The following is a 22255-nucleotide window of genomic DNA, read 5'->3' as shown; positions in this document are numbered from 1 at the left end:
GCACCCCTCTTTCCCTGGTACAAAAGGCCGCAGAGGGGCCGAATAGACGGCCTCTCAGCCTTCAGCCCACCCGCGGCCTGGTACAGCAGGCCCCTTCTCACCCACCAACCGAGAATGGCGCCCGTAGAGGGGCCGAACGGGCCCCACTCAACGCCCTCACCTGGCGGAATATTAACCCGGGCGGCGGCTGGCTGTACTTCCGGGGCCGCTGGGGTGCAAGGACCGCGGGGGGAGGAAGAAATCCAGCCGCAGGCTTTCGGCGGCACAGTGAGCCACGAATGGTGAGGCGGAGAACCGAGGCCATGGTAATGACCGGGACAAAAGCGACACTGACCGGGACCCAAATGACACACCAGACACCGCGATGGGCGGCGTTCACCCCCGGCACCGCCTCCCTTCGGCAGACAGGCAGGGCGCTGTATCCGGGACCCCTCCACCCCTCCCCGTCTCCGTGACCCCCACCCCTCCCCGTCTCCGTGACCCCTACACCCCTCCCCGTCTCCGTGACCCCTCCACCCCTCCCTGTGACCCTTACACCCCTCCCCATCTCCGTGACCCCCACACCCGCACCCCTCCCCGTGACCCCTACACCCCTCCCCATCTCCGTGACCCCTACACCCCTCCCCGTGACCCCCTACACCCGCACCCCTCCCCGTCTCCGTGACCCCCACACCCCTCCCCGTCTCCGTGACCCTTACACCCCTCCCCGTCTCCGTGACCCCTACACCCCTCCCCGTCTCCGTGACCCCTACACCCCTCCCCGTCTCCGTGACCCCTCCACCCCTCCCTGTGACCCTTACACCCCTCCCCATCTCCGTGACCCCCGCACCCCTCCCCGTGACCCCTACACCCCTCCCCATCTCCGTGACCCCTACACCCCTCCCCGTGACCCCCTACACCCGCACCCCTCCCCGTCTCCGTGACCCCCACACCCCTCCCCGTCTCCGTGACCCTTACACCCCTCCCCGTCTCCGTGACCCTTACACCCCTCCCCGTCTCCGTGACCCCTACACCCCTCCCCGTCTCCGTGACCCCCACACCCGCACCCCTCCCCGTGACCCCTACACCCCTCCCCGTCTCCGTGACCCCTCCACCCCTCCCCGTGACCCTTACACCCCTCCCCGTCTCCGTGACCCCTACACCCCTCCCCGTCTCCGTGACCCCCACCCCTCCCCGTCTCCGTGACCCTTACACCCCTCCCCGTCTCCGTGACCCCCACCCCTCCCCGTCTCCGTGACCCCTACACCCCTCCCCGTCTCCGTGACCCCTACACCCCTCCCCGTGACCCCCTACACCCGCACCCCTCCCCGTCTCCGTGACCCCCACACCCCTCCCCGTCTCCGTGACCCTTACACCCCTCCCCGTCTCTGTGACCCCTCCACCCCTCCCCTCTCCGTGACCCCCACCCCTCCCCGTCTCCGTGACCCTTACACCCCTCCCCGTCTCCGTGACCCCCACACCCCTCCCCGTCTCCGTGACCCTTACACCCCTCCCCGTCTCTGTGACCCCTCCCCTCTCCGTGACCCCCGCACCCCTCCCCGTCTCCGTGACCCTTACACCCCTCCCCGTCTCCGTGACCCCCATCCCTCCCCGTCTCCGTGACCCCCACCCCTCCCCGTCTCCGTGACCCCTACACCCCTCCCCGTCTCCGTGACCCCTCCACCCCTCCCTGTGACCCTTACACCCCTCCCCATCTCCGTGACCCCCACACCCGCAACCCTCCCCGTGACCCCTACACCCCTCCCTATCTCCGTGACCCCTACACCCCTCCCCGTCTCCGTGACCCTTACACCCCTCCCTGTCTCCGTGACCCCCACCCCTCCCCTCCCCTCCCCGTCTCCGGGACCCCTCCACCCCTCCCCGTGACCCCCTACACCCCTCCCCGTGACCCCCACACCCGCACCCCTCCCCGTCTCCGTGACCCTTCCACCCCTCCCCGTCTCCGTGACCCCCTACACCCGCACCCCTCCCCGTCTCCGTGACCCCCACCCCTCCCCGTCTCCGTGACCCCTACACCCCTCCCCGTCTCCGTGACCCCTCCACCCCTCCCTGTGACCCTTACACCCCTCCCCATCTCCGTGACCCCCACACCCGCACCCCTCCCCGTGACCCCTACACCCCTCCCTGTCTCCGTGACCCCCACCCCTCCCCTCCCCGTCTCCGGGACCCCTCCACCCCTCCCCGTGACCCCCTACACCCCTCCCCGTGACCCCCACACCCGCACCCCTCCCCGTCTCCGTGACCCTTCCACCCCTCCCCGTCTCCGTGACCCCCACACCCCACCCCGTCTCCGTGACCCGCACACCCCTCCCCGTCTCCGTGACCCCCACACCCCTCCCCATCTCCGTGACCCCTACACCCCTCCCCGTCTCCGTGACCCGCACACCCCTCCCCGTCTCCGTGACCCCTACACCCCTCCCCGTCTCCGTGACCCCCTACACCCGCACCCCTCCCCGTCTCCGTGACCCCCACACCCCTCCCCGTCTCCGTGACCCTTACACCCCTCCCCGTCTCCGTGACCCCCACCCCTCCCCGTCTCCGTGACCCCCACCCCTCCCCGTCTCCGTGACCCCTACACCCCTCCCCGTGACCCCCTACACCCGCACCCCTCCCCGTCTCCGTGACCCCCACACCCCTCCCCGTCTCCGTGACCCTTACACCCCTCCCCGTCTCTGTGACCCCTCCACCCCTCCCCTCTCCGTGACCCCCACCCCTCCCCGTCTCCGTGACCCTTACACCCCTCCCCGTCTCCGTGACCCCCACACCCCTCCCCGTCTCCGTGACCCTTACACCCCTCCCCGTCTCTGTGACCCCTCCCCTCTCCGTGACCCCCGCACCCCTCCCCGTCTCCGTGACCCTTACACCCCTCCCCGTCTCCGTGACCCCCATCCCTCCCCGTCTCCGTGACCCCCACTCCTCCCCGTCTCCGTGACCCCTACACCCCTCCCCGTCTCCGTGACCCCTCCACCCCTCCCTGTGACCCTTACACCCCTCCCCATCTCCGTGACCCCCACACCCGCAACCCTCCCCGTGACCCCTACACCCCTCCCTATCTCCGTGACCCCTACACCCCTCCCCGTCTCCGTGACCCTTACACCCCTCCCTGTCTCCGTGACCCCCACCCCTCCCCTCCCCTCCCCGTCTCCGGGACCCCTCCACCCCTCCCCGTGACCCCCTACACCCCTCCCCGTGACCCCCACACCCGCACCCCTCCCCGTCTCCGTGACCCTTCCACCCCTCCCCGTCTCCGTGACCCCCTACACCCGCACCCCTCCCCGTCTCCGTGACCCCCACCCCTCCCCGTCTCCGTGACCCCTACACCCCTCCCCGTCTCCGTGACCCCTCCACCCCTCCCTGTGACCCTTACACCCCTCCCCATCTCCGTGACCCCCACACCCGCACCCCTCCCCGTGACCCCTACACCCCTCCCTGTCTCCGTGACCCCCACCCCTCCCCTCCCCGTCTCCGGGACCCCTCCACCCCTCCCCGTGACCCCCTACACCCCTCCCCGTGACCCCCACACCCGCACCCCTCCCCGTCTCTGTGACCCTTCCACCCCTCCCCGTCTCCGTGACCCCCACACCCCACCCCGTCTCCGTGACCCGCACACCCCTCCCCGTCTCCGTGACCCCCACACCCCTCCCCATCTCCGTGACCCCTACACCCCTCCCCGTCTCCGTGACCCGCACACCCCTCCCCGTCTCCGTGACCCCTACACCCCTCCCCGTCTCCGTGACCCCCTACACCCGCACCCCTCCCCGTCTCCGTGACCCCCACACCCCTCCCCGTCTCCGTGACCCTTACACCCCTCCCCGTCTCCGTGACCCCCACCCCTCCCCGTCTCCGTGACCCCTACACCCCTCCCCGTCTCCGTGACCCCTCCACCCCTCCCTGTGACCCTTACACCCCTCCCCATCTCCGTGACCCCCACACCCGCACCCCTCCCCGTGACCCCTACACCCCTCCCCATCTCCGTGACCCCTACACCCCTCCCCGTCTCCGTGACCCTTACACCCCTCCCTGTCTCCGTGACCCCCACCCCTCCCCTCCCCGTCTCCGGGACCCCTCCACCCCTCCCCGTGACCCCCTACACCCCTCCACGTGACCCCCACACCCGCACCCCTCCCCGTCTCCGTGACCCTTCCACCCCTCCCCGTCTCCGTGACCCCCACACCCCACCCCGTCTCCGTGACCCGCACACCCCTCCCCGTCTCCGTGACCCCCACCCCTCCCCGTCTCCGTGACCCCTACACCCCTCCCCGTCTCCGTGACCCCTACACCCCTCCCCGTGACCCCCTACACCCGCACCCCTCCCCGTCTCCGTGACCCTTACACCCCTCCCCGTCTCTGTGACCCCTCCACCCCTCCCCTCTCCGTGACCCCCACCCCTCCCCGTCTCCGTGACCCTTACACCCCTCCCCGTCTCCGTGACCCCCACACCCCTCCCCGTCTCCGTGACCCTTACACCCCTCTCCGTCTCTGTGACCCCTCCCCTCTCCGTGACCCCCGCACCCCTCCCCGTCTCCGTGACCCTTACACCCCTCCCCGTCTCCGTGACCCCCATCCCTCCCCGTCTCCGTGACCCCCACCCCTCCCCGTCTCCGTGACCCCTACACCCCTCCCCGTCTCCGTGACCCCTCCACCCCTCCCTGTGACCCTTACACCCCTCCCCATCTCCGTGACCCCCCACACCCGCAACCCTCCCCGTGACCCCTACACCCCTCCCTATCTCCGTGACCCCTACACCCCTCCCCGTCTCCGTGACCCTTACACCCCTCCCTGTCTCCGTGACCCCCACCCCTCCCCTCCCCTCCCCGTCTCCGGGACCCCTCCACCCCTCCCCGTGACCCCCTACACCCCTCCCCGTGACCCCCACACCCGCACCCCTCCCTGTCTCCGTGACCCTTCCACCCCTCCCCGTCTCCGTGACCCCCTACACCCGCACCCCTCCCCGTCTCCGTGACCCCCACCCCTCCCCGTCTCCGTGACCCCTACACCCCTCCCCGTCTCCGTGACCCCTCCACCCCTCCCTGTGACCCTTACACCCCTCCCCATCTCCGTGACCCCCACACCCGCACCCCTCCCCGTGACCCCTACACCCCTCCCCATCTCCGTGACCCCTACACCCCTCCCCGTCTCCGTGACCCTTACACCCCTCCCTGTCTCCGTGACCCCCACCCCTCCCCTCCCCGTCTCCGGGACCCCTCCACCCCTCCCCGTGACCCCCTACACCCCTCCCCGTGACCCCCACACCCGCACCCCTCCCCGTCTCCGTGACCCTTCCACCCCTCCCCGTCTCCGTGACCCCCACACCCCACCCCGTCTCCGTGACCCGCACACCCCTCCCCGTCTCCGTGACCCCCACACCCCTCCCCATCTCCGTGACCCCTACACCCCTCCCCGTCTCCGTGACCCGCACACCCCTCCCCGTCTCCGTGACCCCTACACCCCTCCCCGTCTCCGTGACCCCCTACACCCGCACCCCCTCCCCGTCTCCGTGACCCCCACACCCCTCCCCGTCTCCGTGACCCTTACACCCCTCCCCGTCTCCGTGACCCCCACCCCTCCCCGTCTCCGTGACCCCTACACCCCTCCCCGTCTCCGTGACCCCTCCACCCCTCCCTGTGACCCTTACACCCCTCCCCATCTCCGTGACCCCCACACCCGCACCCCTCCCCGTGACCCCTACACCCCTCCCCATCTCCGTGACCCCTACACCCCTCCCCGTCTCCGTGACCCTTACACCCCTCCCTGTCTCCGTGACCCCCACCCCTCCCCTCCCCGTCTCCGGGACCCCTCCACCCCTCCCCGTGACCCCCTACACCCCTCCACGTGACCCCCACACCCGCACCCCTCCCCGTCTCCGTGACCCTTCCACCCCTCCCCGTCTCCGTGACCACCACACCCCACCCCGTCTCCGTGACCCGCACACCCCTCCCCGTCTCCGTGACCCCCACACCCCTCCCCATCTCCGTGACCCCTACACCCCTCCCCGTCTCCGTGACCCGCACACCCCTCCCCGTCTCCGTGACCCCTACACCCCTCCCCGTCTCCGTGACCCCCTACACCCGCACCCCTCCCCGTCTCCGTGACCCCCACACCCCTCCCCGTCTCCGTGACCCTTACACCCCTCCCCGTCTCCGTGACCCCTCCACCCCTCCCCGTGACCCCCTACACCCGCACCCCTCCCCGTCTCCGTGACCCCCACACCCCTCCCCGTCTTCGTGACCCTTACACCCCTCCCCGTCTCCGTGACCCCTACACCCCTCCCCGTCTCCGTGACCCTTACACCCCTCCCCGTCTCCGTGACCCCCACACCCCTCCCCGTCTCCGTGACCCCTCCACCCCTCCCCGTGACCCTTACACCCCTCCCCATTTCCGTGACCCCCACACCCGCACCCCTCCCCGTCTCCGTGACCCCTCCACCCCTCCCCGTGACCCCCTACACCCGCACCCCTCCCCGTCTCCGTGACCCCTACACCCCTCCCCGTCTCCGACCCCCACACCCCTCCCCGTCTCCGTGACCCTTACACCCCTCCCCGTCTCCGTGACCCCTCCACCCCTCCCCGTGACCCCCTACACCCGCACCCCTCCCCGTCTCCGTGACCCTTCCACCCCTCCCCGTCTCCGTGACCCCCTACACCCGCACCCCTCCCCGTCTCCGTGACCCCCACCCCTCCCCGTCTCCGTGACCCCTACACCCCTCCCCGTCTCCGTGACCCCTCCACCCCTCCCTGTGACCCTTACACCCCTCCCCATCTCCGTGACCCCCACACCCGCACCCCTCCCCGTGACCCCTACACCCCTCCCTGTCTCCGTGACCCCCACCCCTCCCCTCCCCGTCTCCGGGACCCCTCCACCCCTCCCCGTGACCCCCTACACCCCTCCCCGTGACCCCCACACCCGCACCCCTCCCCGTCTCCGTGACCCTTCCACCCCTCCCCGTCTCCGTGACCCCCCACACCCCACCCCGTCTCCGTGACCCGCACACCCCTCCCCGTCTCCGTGACCCCCACACCCCTCCCCATCTCCGTGACCCCTACACCCCTCCCCGTCTCCGTGACCCGCACACCCCTCCCCGTCTCCGTGACCCCTACACCCCTCCCCGTCTCCGTGACCCCCTACACCCGCACCCCTCCCCGTCTCCGTGACCCCCACACCCCTCCCCGTCTCCGTGACCCTTACACCCCTCCCCGTCTCCGTGACCCCCACCCCTCCCCGTCTCCGTGACCCCTACACCCCTCCCCGTCTCCGTGACCCCTCCACCCCTCCCTGTGACCCTTACACCCCTCCCCATCTCCGTGACCCCCACACCGGCACCCCTCCCCGTGACCCCTACACCCCTCCCCATCTCCGTGACCCCTACACCCCTCCCCGTCTCCGTGACCCTTACACCCCTCCCTGTCTCCGTGACCCCCACCCCTCCCCTCCCCGTCTCCGGGACCCCTCCACCCCTCCCCGTGACCCCCTACACCCCTCCACGTGACCCCCACACCCGCACCCCTCCCCGTCTCCGTGACCCTTCCACCCCTCCCCGTCTCCGTGACCCCCACACCCCACCCCGTCTCCGTGACCCGCACACCCCTCCCCGTCTCCGTGACCCCCACCCCTCCCCGTCTCCGTGACCCCTACACCCCTCCCCGTCTCCGTGACCCCTACACCCCTCCCCGTGACCCCCTACACCCGCACCCCTCCCCGTCTCCGTGACCCTTACACCCCTCCCCGTCTCTGTGACCCCTCCACCCCTCCCCTCTCCGTGACCCCCACCCCTCCCCGTCTCCGTGACCCTTACACCCCTCCCCGTCTCCGTGACCCCCACACCCCTCCCCGTCTCCGTGACCCTTACACCCCTCCCCGTCTCTGTGACCCCTCCCCTCTCCGTGACCCCCGCACCCCTCCCCGTCTCCGTGACCCTTACACCCCTCCCCGTCTCCGTGACCCCCATCCCTCCCCGTCTCCGTGACCCCCACCCCTCCCCGTCTCCGTGACCCCTACACCCCTCCCCGTCTCCGTGACCCCTCCACCCCTCCCTGTGACCCTTACACCCCTCCCCATCTCCGTGACCCCCACACCCGCAACCCTCCCCGTGACCCCTACACCCCTCCCTATCTCCGTGACCCCTACACCCCTCCCCGTCTCCGTGACCCTTACACCCTCCCTGTCTCCGTGACCCCCACCCCTCCCCTCCCCTCCCCGTCTCCGGGACCCCTCCACCCCTCCCCGTGACCCCCTACACCCCTCCCCGTGACCCCCACACCCGCACCCCTCCCTGTCTCCGTGACCCTTCCACCCCTCCCCGTCTCCGTGACCCCCTACACCCGCACCCCTCCCCGTCTCCGTGACCCCCACCCCTCCCCGTCTCCGTGACCCCTACACCCCTCCCCGTCTCCGTGACCCCTCCACCCCTCCCTGTGACCCTTACACCCCTCCCCATCTCCGTGACCCCCCACACCCGCACCCCTCCCCGTGACCCCTACACCCCTCCCCATCTCCGTGACCCCTACACCCCTCCCCGTCTCCGTGACCCTTACACCCCTCCCTGTCTCCGTGACCCCCACCCCTCCCCTCCCCGTCTCCGGGACCCCTCCACCCCTCCCCGTGACCCCCTACACCCCTCCCCGTGACCCCCACACCCGCACCCCTCCCCGTCTCCGTGACCCTTCCACCCCTCCCCGTCTCCGTGACCCCCACACCCCACCCCGTCTCCGTGACCCGCACACCCCTCCCCGTCTCCGTGACCCCCACACCCCTCCCCATCTCCGTGACCCCTACACCCCTCCCCGTCTCCGTGACCCGCACACCCCTCCCCGTCTCCGTGACCCCTACACCCCTCCCCGTCTCCGTGACCCCCTACACCCGCACCCCTCCCCGTCTCCGTGACCCCCACACCCCTCCCCGTCTCCGTGACCCTTACACCCCTCCCCGTCTCCGTGACCCCCACCCCTCCCCGTCTCCGTGACCCCTACACCCCTCCCCGTCTCCGTGACCCCTCCACCCCTCCCTGTGACCCTTACACCCCTCCCCATCTCCGTGACCCCCACACCCGCACCCCTCCCCGTGACCCCTACACCCCTCCCCATCTCCGTGACCCCTACACCCCTCCCCGTCTCCGTGACCCTTACACCCCTCCCTGTCTCCGTGACCCCCACCCCTCCCCTCCCCGTCTCCGGGACCCCTCCACCCCTCCCCGTGACCCCCTACACCCCTCCACGTGACCCCCACACCCGCACCCCTCCCCGTCTCCGTGACCCTTCCACCCCTCCCCGTCTCCGTGACCACCACACCCCACCCCGTCTCCGTGACCCGCACACCCCTCCCCGTCTCCGTGACCCCCACACCCCTCCCCATCTCCGTGACCCCTACACCCCTCCCCGTCTCCGTGACCCGCACACCCCTCCCCGTCTCCGTGACCCCTACACCCCTCCCCGTCTCCGTGACCCCCTACACCCGCACCCCTCCCCGTCTCCGTGACCCCCACACCCCTCCCCGTCTCCGTGACCCTTACACCCCTCCCCGTCTCCGTGACCCCTCCACCCCTCCCCGTGACCCCCTACACCCGCACCCCTCCCCGTCTCCGTGACCCCCACACCCCTCCCCGTCTTCGTGACCCTTACACCCCTCCCCGTCTCCGTGACCCCTACACCCCTCCCCGTCTCCGTGACCCTTACACCCCTCCCCGTCTCCGTGACCCCCACACCCCTCCCCGTCTCTGTGACCCCTCCACCCCTCCCCGTGACCCTTACACCCCTCCCCATTTCCGTGACCCCCACACCCGCACCCCTCCCCGTCTCCGTGACCCCTCCACCCCTCCCCGTGACCCCCTACACCCGCACCCCTCCCCGTCTCCGTGACCCCTACACCCCTCCCCGTCTCCCTGACCCCCACACCCCTCCCCGTCTCCGTGACCCTTACACCCCTCCCCGTCTCCGTGACCCCTCCACCCCTCCCCGTGACCCCCTACACCCGCACCCCTCCCCGTGACCCCCTACACCCGCACCCCTCCCCGTCTCCGTGACCCCTACACCCCTCCCCGTCTCCCTGACCCCCACACCCCTCCCCGTCTCCGTGACCCCTCCACCCCTCCCCGTGACCCCCTACACCCGCACCCCTCCCCGTCTCCGTGACCCCCACACCCCTCCCCGTCTCCGTGACCCTTACACCCCTCCCCGTGACCCCCTACACCCGCACCCCTCCCCGTCTCCGTGACCCCCACACCCCTCCCCGTCTCCGTGACCCTTACACCCCTCCCCGTCTCCGTGACCCCCACACCCCTCCCCGTCTCCGTGACCCTTACACCCCTCCCCGTCTCCGTGACCCCTCCACCCCTCCCCGTGACCCCATACACCCGCACCCCTCCCCGTCTCCGTGACCCCCACACCCCTCCCCGTCTCCGTGACCCTTACACCCCTCCCCGTCTCCATGACCCCTACACCCCTCCCCGTCTCCGTGACCCTTACACCCCTCCCCGTCTCCGTGACCCCTACACCCCTCCCGGTCTCCGTGACCCCTCCACCCCTCCCCGTGACCCCCTACACCCCTCCCCGTCTCCGTGACCCCCACACCCGCACCCCTCCCCGTCTCCGTGACCCCTCCACCCCTCCCCGTCTCCGTGACCCCCGCACCCCCCCGTCTCCGTGACCCCCACACCCCTCCCCGTCCCCGTGACCCCCTACACCCCTCCCCATCCCCGTGACCCCCACACCCCTCCCCGTCTCCGTGATCCCCACACCCCCCCCGTCACCGTGACCCCCGCTCACCTCCCGGTCTGTGACCCCCACACCCCTCCCCGTCTCCGTGAACTCCACACCTCTCCCCGTCTCCGTGACCCTTACACCCCTCCCCGTCTCCGTGACCCCCACACCCCTCCCGGTCTGTGACCCCTCCACCCTTCCCCGTCTCTGTGACCCCCGCACCCCTCCCCGTCTCCGTGACTCCCACACCCCTCCCGGTCTGTGACCCTTGCACCTCTCCCCGTCTCCGTGAACCCCTCCACCCCTCCCCGTCTCCGTGACCCCCGCACCCCTCCCCGTCTCCGTGACCCCCGCACCCCTCCCCGTGAACCCCGCAACCCTCCCCGTCTCCGTGACCCCCACACCCCTCCCCATCTCCGTGACCCCCGCACAGCTCCCGGTCTGTGACCCCCACACCTCTCCCCGTCTCCGTGACCCCCTGCACCCCTCCCCATCTCTGTGACCCCCACACCCCTCCCCGTCTCCGTGACCCCCACACCCCTCCCAGTCTGTGACCCTTGCACCCCTCCCCATCTCTGTGAACCCCTCCACCCCTCCCCGTCTCCGTGACCCCCGCACCCCTCCACCCCTCCCCGTCTCCGTGACCCCTACACCCCTCCCCGTCTCCGTGTTCCCCACACCCCTCCCCGTCTCCGTGTTCCCCACACCCCTCCCTGTCTCCGTGACCCCCACACCCCTCCCCATCTCCGTGACCCCCGCACACCTCCCGGTCTGTGACCCTCACTCCCCTCCGCATCTCCGTCACCCCCACACCCCTACCCGTCTCTGTGACCCTTACACCCCTCCCTGTCTCTGTGACCTCCACACACGTCCCCGTCTCCGTGACCCTTACACCCCTCCCCGTCTCCGTGACCCCCACACACGTCCCCGTCTCCGTGACCCTTACACCCCTCCCCGTCTCCGTGACCTCCACACACGTCCCCGTCTCCGTGACCCTTACACCCCTCCCTGTCTCCGTGACCCTTACACCCCTCCCCGTCTCCATGACCCCCGCACCCCTCCCCGTCTCCGTGACCCCCACACACCTCCTCGTCTCCGTGACCCCACACCTCTCCCCGTCTCCGTGACCCCCGCACCCCTACACCCTTCCCCGTCTCTGTGGCCCCCACACCCCTCCCCGTCTCCGTGACCCCCACACCCCTCCCCGTCTCCGTGACCCTTACACCCATCTCTGTGACCCGTGCACCCCTCCCCATCTCCGTGACCCCCACACACGTCCCCATCTCCGTGACCTCCCACACACCTCACCGTCTCCGTGACCTCCCACACACCTCCCCGTCTCCGTGACACCGGACACACCTCCTGTCTCTGTGAATTCCTGCACCCCTTCTTGCCTCCATCAACCCCTGCAACCCTCCCCATCACTGGGATCCCTACACCCCTCCCCATCTGTGACCCCCAAACTCCTTCCTGTCTCTGTGACCACCAATATTCCTTCCCGTCTGTGTCACCTATACTTCTCCCTATCTCTGTGACCCCTACACCCTGCCTGTGGTGTCTATACCCCTCCTGACTCTGTGACCATACACCCCTCTCAATCTCTGTGATTCCCTTACACCCCAACTCATCTGTGTCCTCTACACCCCTCCCGTCTCTGTGAACACTAAACCCCTCCTCGTCTTTGTAACCCCCACACCCCTCCCCATCCATGTGACCCCCTGCATCCATACCCATCTGTGACCCCTTCACTCCTCCCAGCCTCTGTGACCCCTACAGCTCACCGTCTCTGTGACGCCTACACCACTCCCCATCTCTGTAACACACCCCACCCCATCTCTGTGACACCCTTCATCCCTCAACTTCTCCGTTACCCCAATACCCATCCCTGCGACCCCTACACCACTCTACATCTGTGACACCCTACATCCCTCAACTTCTCTGCAACCCCTAAACCACTCCCCATCTGTGACTCCAATACCCATCCACATTTCTGCGACCCCTACACCTCTCCCAATCTGTGACACCCTACACCCTTCAACTTCTCTGTGACCCCAATACCATCCCCATCTCTGTGACCCCTACACCACTCCCCATCTCCAGGTTTCCTGCCTTCTGCTTCCCATACCCCACACTCTGAAATTTCACCCCAAACCTCCTGCATTTCCCTTCTTTTCGACCTGAGCCATTCCTTTCTCTCCCAACAAGGTGTGGTTTTGAATATTTGTTGAAAATCACCCCTCCCTCTTTAAGCACACTGGGCTTTCTTCCTGCAGCTTTGGACGTGGTGTTTAGGGGGAGGTTTCCGATCAGGATATTAGACACTAGTGTTGTGGATTAGTTGTCTTCTGTAGCAAAAGGTTCTGGGGAGAAGGCCAGGAAATGGATTGGAGGAGGAGGAAAAGGATCATCCATGGTTAAATGGTGGAGCAGACTCGATGGGCCGGATGACCCAATTCTGCTCCAATGAACGTCTTATGGAATTGGACCAAGGGGATGAATGGACTGAGTTTTACACTGTTAGATGATGCTTCACAGTGTTGCACAGAGCCTTCTGATCATTGGTGGATAGCATTCAGTTTTGCACACAGCAAGATCCAACAGGCCCCATCTCTCCCGTTGCTTATGGTCGAGGTGACCAATTGGTGCCTTTCCCTCTCAACTCACCCCAACAAACAACCCTAACCTTGCCTTCTGTTCCACCACAATAGTTGCCCCTACCAATCCAACGATATGGGTGCCCCAAATCCAAACCTCAACCAACCAAAGCCAATTTTTGCCGCCTCGCCTAAGCGAACCACAGTAGTAACCCGAGATTCTCCAGATGAACAGGAGGGCAACCCAGTTTGCCAGTATCAAACATGGCCACCCCCTCGCCCGATTAAGTCCCGCCCACATGACCTCTGCTATCCTCGCAGATGCTTAAAAGTGCACGCTTAAAGATATTTAAATTCTCCAACCTTCCCCCCAACGAAAGCCTCAATTTGTCTGGGATAAACTTTTCTTTCCCCTCTTTGTTTCTCCCCTGAACGATTTGGGACCTGGAGTCGGACGGTGTTGACGGGTGACCCGACCCGGAAGTGGAAGAGAGCGGCGGGAGACATGGCGCTGCCAACAGCCGAACTCTGAGCCGAGTTTCTGAGGCGAAGGTTGCTTGTGGGGGGTGGGGGAGGAATCGATGAGGAGAGCTCCCACCTCGACCCGCGGCGCTTCTCCTCGCTGTGCAGTTCGGGCTATAGTTTCTGATTGTGTTTTCCAATTTCGGTGCCTTTTTGGGTACTCAGAGTGACCCCTCAGCCCGTCCCACGAAATGCCAGAGATTAGGCTTCAGCACGTGGTGTCCTGCAGCAGCGAAGACCCGGTGAGAGGACGTCCCCACCGGGCAGTTGGCGTGGGTGGAGTGGCTGACACCTTTCATGGCAAACGATTGATGTGGTTTCGGTGACACCACTTATGGCAGACTGTTGGCATGGTTTGGGTGGCACCTCTGGCAGACAGCATGGTTTGGATGCCGTCATCCGTGGCAGATGGTGTGGTTTGGGTAGTACCTCTGGCAGACGGTTGGCATGGTTTGGGTGGTGCCTATTGTGATAGTTGGCAAGATTTGGGTGGCACCTATTGTGCTAGGCGGTAGGCATAGTGTGAGTGGCACCTCTCGTGGTAGACCGGTTGCGTGGTTTGGGTGGCATCTCTTCTGGTAGAGGGCATGAACAATGTTGGTGACACACCACTGTGTCAGTGGATGGGGAGGCTCGGGTGGGGCTCAGCCATGGACTTGAGGAAAGCTGGTTTTCACCCACATCCACGTCCTGGTGCACAGCGGAGAAGACGGAGCAGCTGACCAGGAAAGTGGACTGTGGAGGCGCGTCTGGTGCAACCCCCGCAGAGCAGAGGGCCGGGTGGGCTGTTGCAGTGAGAGATTGCAAGAGGAATATCAGGATCTGATTTCTCCTCGGACGGGATCCTTCTGGCAAAGGGACATACGCTCAGCAGTGCACCCTGAAGGCGAGGGGTTCACAGAGACAGCAAAGGATGTAGGGGTGGGGGGCAGCGTCACAGAGACAGGGAGGGGTTAAGGGCTGGAGGGAGTGGGTCATAGAGTTGGGGAGAGTGAGACTGTAGGATTATGCCTGGTGCATATCAGACATGATCAGACTGAATGGTGGGGTAGGACAGGAGGACTGAGTGGTTAGCTTCTGCTGCTGTTGTGATGGGTGTTTTATTGTTCCCCAGACCCATAAGGCTGAGAATCTGCTCCTTGCGGATACCTACCGAAAATGGCGGTGCGGCAACTGTGGAGAGAAGCAGAACTCAGTCATCCTCCAGGTGCGTCTGTGTTTGGACTGAGATATGGTCCTTCCTTCACACCGTGGTCTTGTTGTGGGTCTGTCCCAGGGATTCGGAGATTGGAACTGTGCACAGTGTTCCTGGTGCGGGTCTGACCCAGGGATATGGAGGCTGGAACTGTGCACGGTGCTCCCTGCGTGGGTCTGACCCAGGGGTAGAGACTGGAACTGTGCACGGTGCTCCCGGTGTGGTTCTGACCCAGGGATACGGAGACTGGAATTGTGCATGGTGCTCCCTGTTTGGGTCTGTCCCAGGGATACAGAGACTGGAACTGGACAGGGAAAGGGGGGATTTTCCACCCACGTACCCACTCGTACCCAGAGCATAGGCTGCCTGGTAATCACCCACTTGATGGGCAGTCGACAGCTGACTGCCCACAGCTTCCCCCCAGGACTGTCCTACGTAGTCAGTACAAAATTTACGCAGTGAGTCGGTGTAGCAGGGCAGACCAGAGTGAGGTGGGTAGCCAGGAGGAGGAGGAGGTGGTGAAGGGGAGACTCAGGCTGGCATCATCCTAACAATTGCAAATCACTGGACCGGCCAGGGAGTTCACCGCCTCTTTCCCTCCCGGCAAAGGAGCGGACATCGGGTGGAATTTGAATATTATCAACAGGCCGCCACCGGATGGGGGGGGGGGGTCAGTGCCACTGAAAAACTCCTCCACTGCCGCAAGCCCTGCCCTTCGGTCGTCAGCACCGACCTGACCCGCATCCCTCCCCCCATTCTGACGTCAGAGGGTCGGGGCCGCTGTACGCACATATACTGACAAATGAGACAACGTTCCTGTGGTCCAAGGTGTACAACACTACACATAACCCGCACACACCACATAAAGTGACATTACCACAAATAATGTTTAGTGTAAGGTGCATTTATGATACAAGTTAAAAAGTGAGAATTATGATGCTATTGTTTCAAATGTTTTTATTGTCTAGCAACATCAGCATAACCACAACAGACAATGTCCTAAAGTACAATGCTTCTTTTTTACTTTATAACAACATAATGAAAATCGAATGTATGTGTAGTAAACAAGCAAAAAGCAAAGGAAATCCTACCACCCTGTCTGCGTTCCCCTTCCCAGCCCTCCCCTCCCCTCACACCTCCCGTACGTGCTGTTTAGGTCCTACCGCCCCACCCCCCCACACTTAGTTCAGCTGTCGGTCTCTTCTAAATACAACTGTAATGGTTGCCAGATTTTTTCAGATTCCTTGAGTTGTCCTTGATAACGTATCTTATCTTCTCTAGATGCAGAGTATCCATTAATGCAGCCAACCATTGTCTGAGTGATGGAGTTTCCTCCTTTTCCCAGAACATCAGTATGAGTTTCTTTCCATTAATTATGCCATAGGTCAGGAGTTGTTGCTGGGTAGCCTTGAATTTATTCGACCTCGCAGAAGTTCCAAAAATTATTAAAATAGGGTCTGGTATTATCTGAACCTTCAGTACCTTCGATATGATCTCAAATATTTGCTTCCAGTACTCTTGTATCCTGGGACATAAAGCATAACTATGTAACAAATTTGCCTCCGAGGACTTGCATTTCTCACACATTGGGACACCTCTGGGAATATTTTAAGAAACCTTACTTTTGAGTAATGTAGTCTATGTAGGCTTTTAAATTGTATTAAACAATGCCTGGCATTGATGGAACAGGAGTTAACATACTCCAAAGCCTCATTCCATATAACCTCCTCTATCTCTGTACCCAACTCCTTTTCCCATTCTTTTTAATATTATCCATTGTTGTATGGCAATTGTTTTATATGGCATCATACAGATAGGCGATGATGTGTTCCGTCCCTAAACATGATCTTAAATGATTATCTAATTTGTCAGGTTCTGCCGTCTCAAAGCCAGAAAGGTGTGATCTTATATAGTGTCTTAGCTGGAGATACCTGAAAAAATGACACTTCTGCAATCCGAATTTGTCCTGGAGCTGCCGTAGATCCCTTGTATGTATAAGTCTCCAATGCTGCGTATCCCTAGTTCTCGCCATGCATCAAAGGCCCCATCTGTACATGAGGGGATAAAAGAGGGGTTCACTGATACAGGTACAAGAAAAGATAATGTTCTGAGTTTCAAATGCTTCCCCATTTGTCTCCACATCTGTATGGTGCTATGGATAATGGGATTGCCTCTATAACAGGCTTTATTTAACCAAATAGGGGACATAATGATTGCCCCTATGGAATATTGTAGACAATCCTCATGCCCCATCTCCAACCATCTGGGAAGTACAACTGTATCATCTATCCAGTATGCTATATGGCTGACATTAGCAGCCCAGTAATAAAAAATAAAGTTGGCTAGTTCCAGCCCCCTACTAGTCTTATTCTTGCAGAAGTGCTCTTTCCTGATTTGATGGGCTTTATAATTCCATATGAACAGTAGAATTATGGAATCTAATCCTTCAAAAAAGATTTTGGTTAGATAGAGGGGCAGGTTCTGAAATAGATAGAGCAGTTGGGGAAGGAAGATCATCTTGACTGCATTTACTCTACCCACTAAAGAATTTGGGAGTGTCTTCCAAAATTCTATTTTCTTAATCTCTTCAATTAGAGGGGTAAAATTCGCTTCAAATAGAGAACTATACTTTTTGGTTATTACAGTTCCAAGGTAAGTAAACTTCTCAAGGGTTATTTTGAATGGAAATTGTTTAAGCCCCTCCTGTTCTTCGACTCGGACCAGGAGTAATTCACTTTTCCCCCAATTAATCTTATACCCCGAGAAAGTGCCAAATAAATTGACTATTTCCAGCAAAACTGGAATAGTAATATATGGTTTCGTTACAAACAACAAAACATCGTCCTCATAAAGGGAAATTTTGTTGATAGTATATTCTGTATTGTACCCGTAAATTTTGGGGTGAGAACGTATAGTCTCCGCCAGTGGTTCCAGGGCCAATGCAAATAATAAGAGACTTAATGCACAGCCCTGTCTTGTGCCTCTGTTCAAGCTGAATGGTTCTGAGAGGGTCTGATTAGTTAGTATTTTAGCACTAGGGTTACTGTACAGTAGCTTAATCCAAGTTATAAATTTGTCTCCCATTGCAAATTTTTTCAAAACCTCGTAGAGGTACTGCCATTCCACTTGGTCGAATGTTTTCTCAGCATCTAAACTTAATATTATAAGGTCTTCCTTAGGATGTCTTGGGGAATACATTATATTAAGAAGGTGCCTGATGTTATGAAAAGAATTCCTTTCAGGGATAAACCCTGTTTGATCAGAGTGTACCAATTTATTTATCTGCTGACTGAGTCTCCTTGCCAGCGTTTTAACCAAAATTTTCTGATATGAATTTAGCAGTGAAATCCGCCTATAAGATCCTACCTCCTCTGGGTCTTTGTCCTTCTTTGGAATAAGCGTGATAATGTCCTCGTTCAGGGTTTGGGGGTAACCTGCCAGTTTCAAACGACTTTCTATACATCCTTACCATATAAGGTGCTAATAAGTCACTGAACTTCTCATAAAACTCATTACCTATTCCATCCTAACCTGGACACTTGCCATTTTTCAGGGATCTAATTGTTGTTACTATTTCGTCATTTGTAATCTCTGCTTCCAAAGCCTGACACTCCGTCAGATTGAGTGAAGGTAGCCTACAGGTATCCAGAAATGTCTTTCTTTCTTTTTAAATCTCTTTATTAATTTTCAAAATTATAAACTCAGTAACAAAGTTGGTACAAAGAGATTGGAATAATCTTAATCAGCATATACAGAACGGATTTTAAGTAATATAGATATAAAAGACTTCCAAACTCATAATGAAATTAATCATAAAAAAAGAAAAAAATATATATAAACAAAAAAAATCCCCAAAAGAAAAAGAGAAAAAAAACCCAAAAAAGAGAACAAAACAGGGCTAGACCAATATCTTGTATCAGACACGTTCAGTAATGTCATTAAGCCCGCTCCTCTAATCATATAATTTAAGTTTTAAAAAAAGATTCGGAAAGGTCAGATTACATCATATGAAAATGTTGCATAAAAGGTTTCCAAGTTTCTTCAAATTTAACCGAAGGGTCAAAAATATCACTTCTAATTTTTTCTAAATTTAAACTTAATATAGTTTGAGAAAACTATTGGAATGTAGTTGGAGGATTGATTTCCTTCCAGTTCAACAAAATAGATCTCCTCGCCACTAAAGTGACAAAAGCTATCATCCAACAGGCTGAAGAAGACAAAGATCTATGTTCTACCATTGGCAATCCAAAGATTGCCGTAATAGGATGGGGGTTTAAATCGAAGCATAGAACTGTTGAAATAGTATCAAAAATATCTTTCCAATATTTTTCCAAAAGAGGACAAGACCAAAACATATGAGTTAAAGAAGCACTTCAGAGTGACCAGAAATGTATGCACGCTCCCTGTCGTTACATCAGATTGAGATGTATATAATTTTTCATAATACTGACGGAATCTTTGATTAATGTCTTTGTGTGACATCAATGGAGCGCCCGTGTCTGATTTAATTTTATGAATGGCCCGATCACTTTCCAATTTGCATAGCTGTCTTGCCAGCAATTTGTGCTGTCTATCACCAAATTCAAAGAAATATTCTTTTTGAGAGTATTTGGTTAAGTTTGTATTTTAATGCTGAAATTCTGTTGTATTTTCCTGTGGATGATTGTCGCGCATCCTCCGTGTCTAGTTTACATATTTGTACTTCTAGTTCTATTTGTTCTGCTCTACTGCATTTCTTTAGGAAAGACTGAAAAGAAATTATACATCCTCTAACATAAGCTTTACATGTTTCCCATAGTAGTCCTGGGGGGTGTTTCACTATTATCATTTGTCTCAAAAAAACAATAAAATTTGCGATTCTAAGTACTCACAAAATTTTGGATTTGTAAGTAGCTGAGGATTAAACCTTCAATTTCTATGTATTTGCATGAATTCACCCAGCTCCAGTGAAAAAGTAACAGGGCTGTGGTCTGAGATGACAATATTGTGATATCTTACGTTATCGACTTGTGGCAGTATTTTGCCGTCAAGGAGGAAATAGTCAACCCTGGTATATACATTATGAACTCTAGAGTGGAATGAATACTCTGTCCCTGTTGGGTTGAATAGTCTCCATATCTCACACCGATTCATATTGTCTGTATATGTTCTCAGCAGGTTGCTAGCCTTTGATGGTAATGCCCTCTGGTTCGAAGGTCTGTTTAAAATGTATCCAGAACAAAATTAAAATCCCCTCCAATAATCAGGTTAGTGCTGGAGACCTCTGGTATCAATCCTAGAACTCGTCTAAAAAAATTCAGGTCATCCCAGTTTGGTCCGCAGATATTCAGTAAGGTAACTGGCATAGATTGTATTTCCCCAGTAACTATAATGTATCTCCCATCCTTGTCTGCTATTGTTGTTAGGTGACGAAATGGAACGTTTCTGCGAATTATTATTGCCACACCCCTAGATTTCATTGGAAACTTTGAGGAATATATTTGGCCTATCCACTTGCCCCTAATTTTACAGTGAGCTTCATTCTTCAAATGTGTTTCTGCAGCAAGATCACATTGGTCAGTAGCGATTTTAGGTGAGACAGCACTTTACCCCTTTTCAGTGGCTCATTAATCCCATTTACATTCCAGGAACAAAAAGTAATGCGATTTCTTGTCCCCTGACCTCCTACCATCTCAGTATTTAACATCTGTATGATAACGTTTTTGACCTGTTCTGGACCTTGTAAATCTATTGGTCATTAGAAATGAATGGACCCTAAACAGCACTTCCTTACCCCGTCCCTCCTTCCCCCCACAACCCCCATCACCCTTGAAAGCTCGAAATAACCAACAAAAAAAAAATCCATGTCACCGTACGCAAATACACCTAGTCAAAACTCTAGGAATAACTTCTTGATCTCTAATACTTCCCTGAACCAATTTAGTAGCTCCCCAGTTATATAGATGGTCACAAAGCGGAATGAAAAAACCGAGAAAAACTAGCAAACAGAGATTATCGAGATGTTAAAGTAAGTGTGATTCTCAAAGTTATAACTTACTGTAGCACCAGAAAGTCTAGCACCATTAACAACGTACTCCTCATACAACACCAGTTTAGAACAACTCTTATTACTATCCGTGCACTCATAAGGCCTTAATTCGACAAAGTACAATCCAAATATAACTCAAAGAGTCCTGTTTTCCACAGAGATTAGAGGCAGGGCCTCATTAATGTCCAAAACATTCACAATTTCCTACCATGGAGTTTTACTTGGGGCATCTTCATTCTGTAAGGGGTTTCTTCTCACTGTGCACAGTCACTTCTCAGCATTTCCCAAATGACGTTCCGCATACCGGCGAGCTTCTTCTGGATCTGTAAACACCGCCTCGGTTCCCTTAATTGTCACTCGTAGCTTTGCGGGATAGAGGAGGCCAAACTTGACTCCGGGTCTATCCTGCATCAACCTCCTGACCGGTGTGAAAACCGCACGTAGTTTAGCCACCGTGGATGGAAGGTCTCTGAAGATCTGAATCCTTTGTCCTTGATATTGTACATTCTTGGCACCTATCGCCTTCTGCTATATCTTCAAATACAAGGCAATAATGGATCCTCGTGATCAGGTGTCGAGGCGGCTTGTCGCCCCCACCCCCCCCGGGCGCTTCCGAAGTGCTCTATGTGCTTGGTCTATCACCCGAGCTTCTTCCAGGTTTAGAGCTTTTTTTAGCATCTGTGCCGCAAAATCTCTTGTCTTCTGCCCATTTTCTTTCCCCTCTCGTAGGCCCGCAATTCTCAGATTCTGTCTTTTCAAACGTCCCTCTAAATCCAGGCATTTTTCGGAAAGTTGTTCAACTTGCCCACAAAGTTGTTTCACTTTGTTTTCCAGCTCCACAACTATGTCCGAAGCTCTGTTAGCCGACTCTGCTATCTCTTTCAGAGTTTGATCCTGTGTATTCAGCTGGGCTTTCAATGCGGTAATCACAGCGTCATTTTCCGCTTTCAACGAAGCAATCTTACTTCTCAAAGAGACCGCCACCTCTGCAACTTTTTCTTCAATTTTATTACAGATGTCTGACTTCACTGTAGTTAGCTCTGCACGTAGCGACTCTATGGCCACCAATACGGCATTGTTGTCCATACGCTGTGCACGTGGCTCCATGTGGCCCTCACTTGTGAGCTCCAAGGTGTCAATTGGGCCTGTTTTATCATTCCTCCCTGCCTTAGCCATTGCTCTTCTCGGAATTTTGTAGTGCACTCCTTCACTCTTTCTCCTTCTG

General features: G+C 59.2%; 1 protein-coding gene across 3 annotated transcripts in view; it reads left to right on the top strand.

The window, feature by feature from the left end:
* The first annotated feature begins 13752 nt into the window (after positions 1-13752).
* Positions 13753-22255, top strand: part of xrcc1 (X-ray repair complementing defective repair in Chinese hamster cells 1) — a 36034-nt gene continuing 27531 nt past the window's right edge. For 2 of the 3 annotated variants that reach the window (XM_072250718.1, XM_072250717.1), the window contains exons 1-2: positions 13754-14049; positions 14922-15014. In XM_072250718.1, the coding sequence (XP_072106819.1) occupies positions 13999-14049; positions 14922-15014 (144 nt within the window). In that variant the 5' untranslated portion in view covers positions 13754-13998. Of the gene's footprint in view, positions 14050-14921; positions 15015-22255 lie in introns of all 3 variants that reach the window. The other variant, XM_072250719.1, reaches the window with a different exon arrangement.

The sequence above is a fragment of the Mobula birostris genome, unplaced genomic scaffold, assembly GCF_030028105.1.
Source record: "Mobula birostris isolate sMobBir1 unplaced genomic scaffold, sMobBir1.hap1 scaffold_588, whole genome shotgun sequence".
Classification (NCBI taxonomy): domain Eukaryota; kingdom Metazoa; phylum Chordata; class Chondrichthyes; order Myliobatiformes; family Myliobatidae; genus Mobula; species Mobula birostris.
Note: the sequence above shows the minus strand (reverse complement) of the source record. Positions and strands in the feature narration are given on the sequence as shown.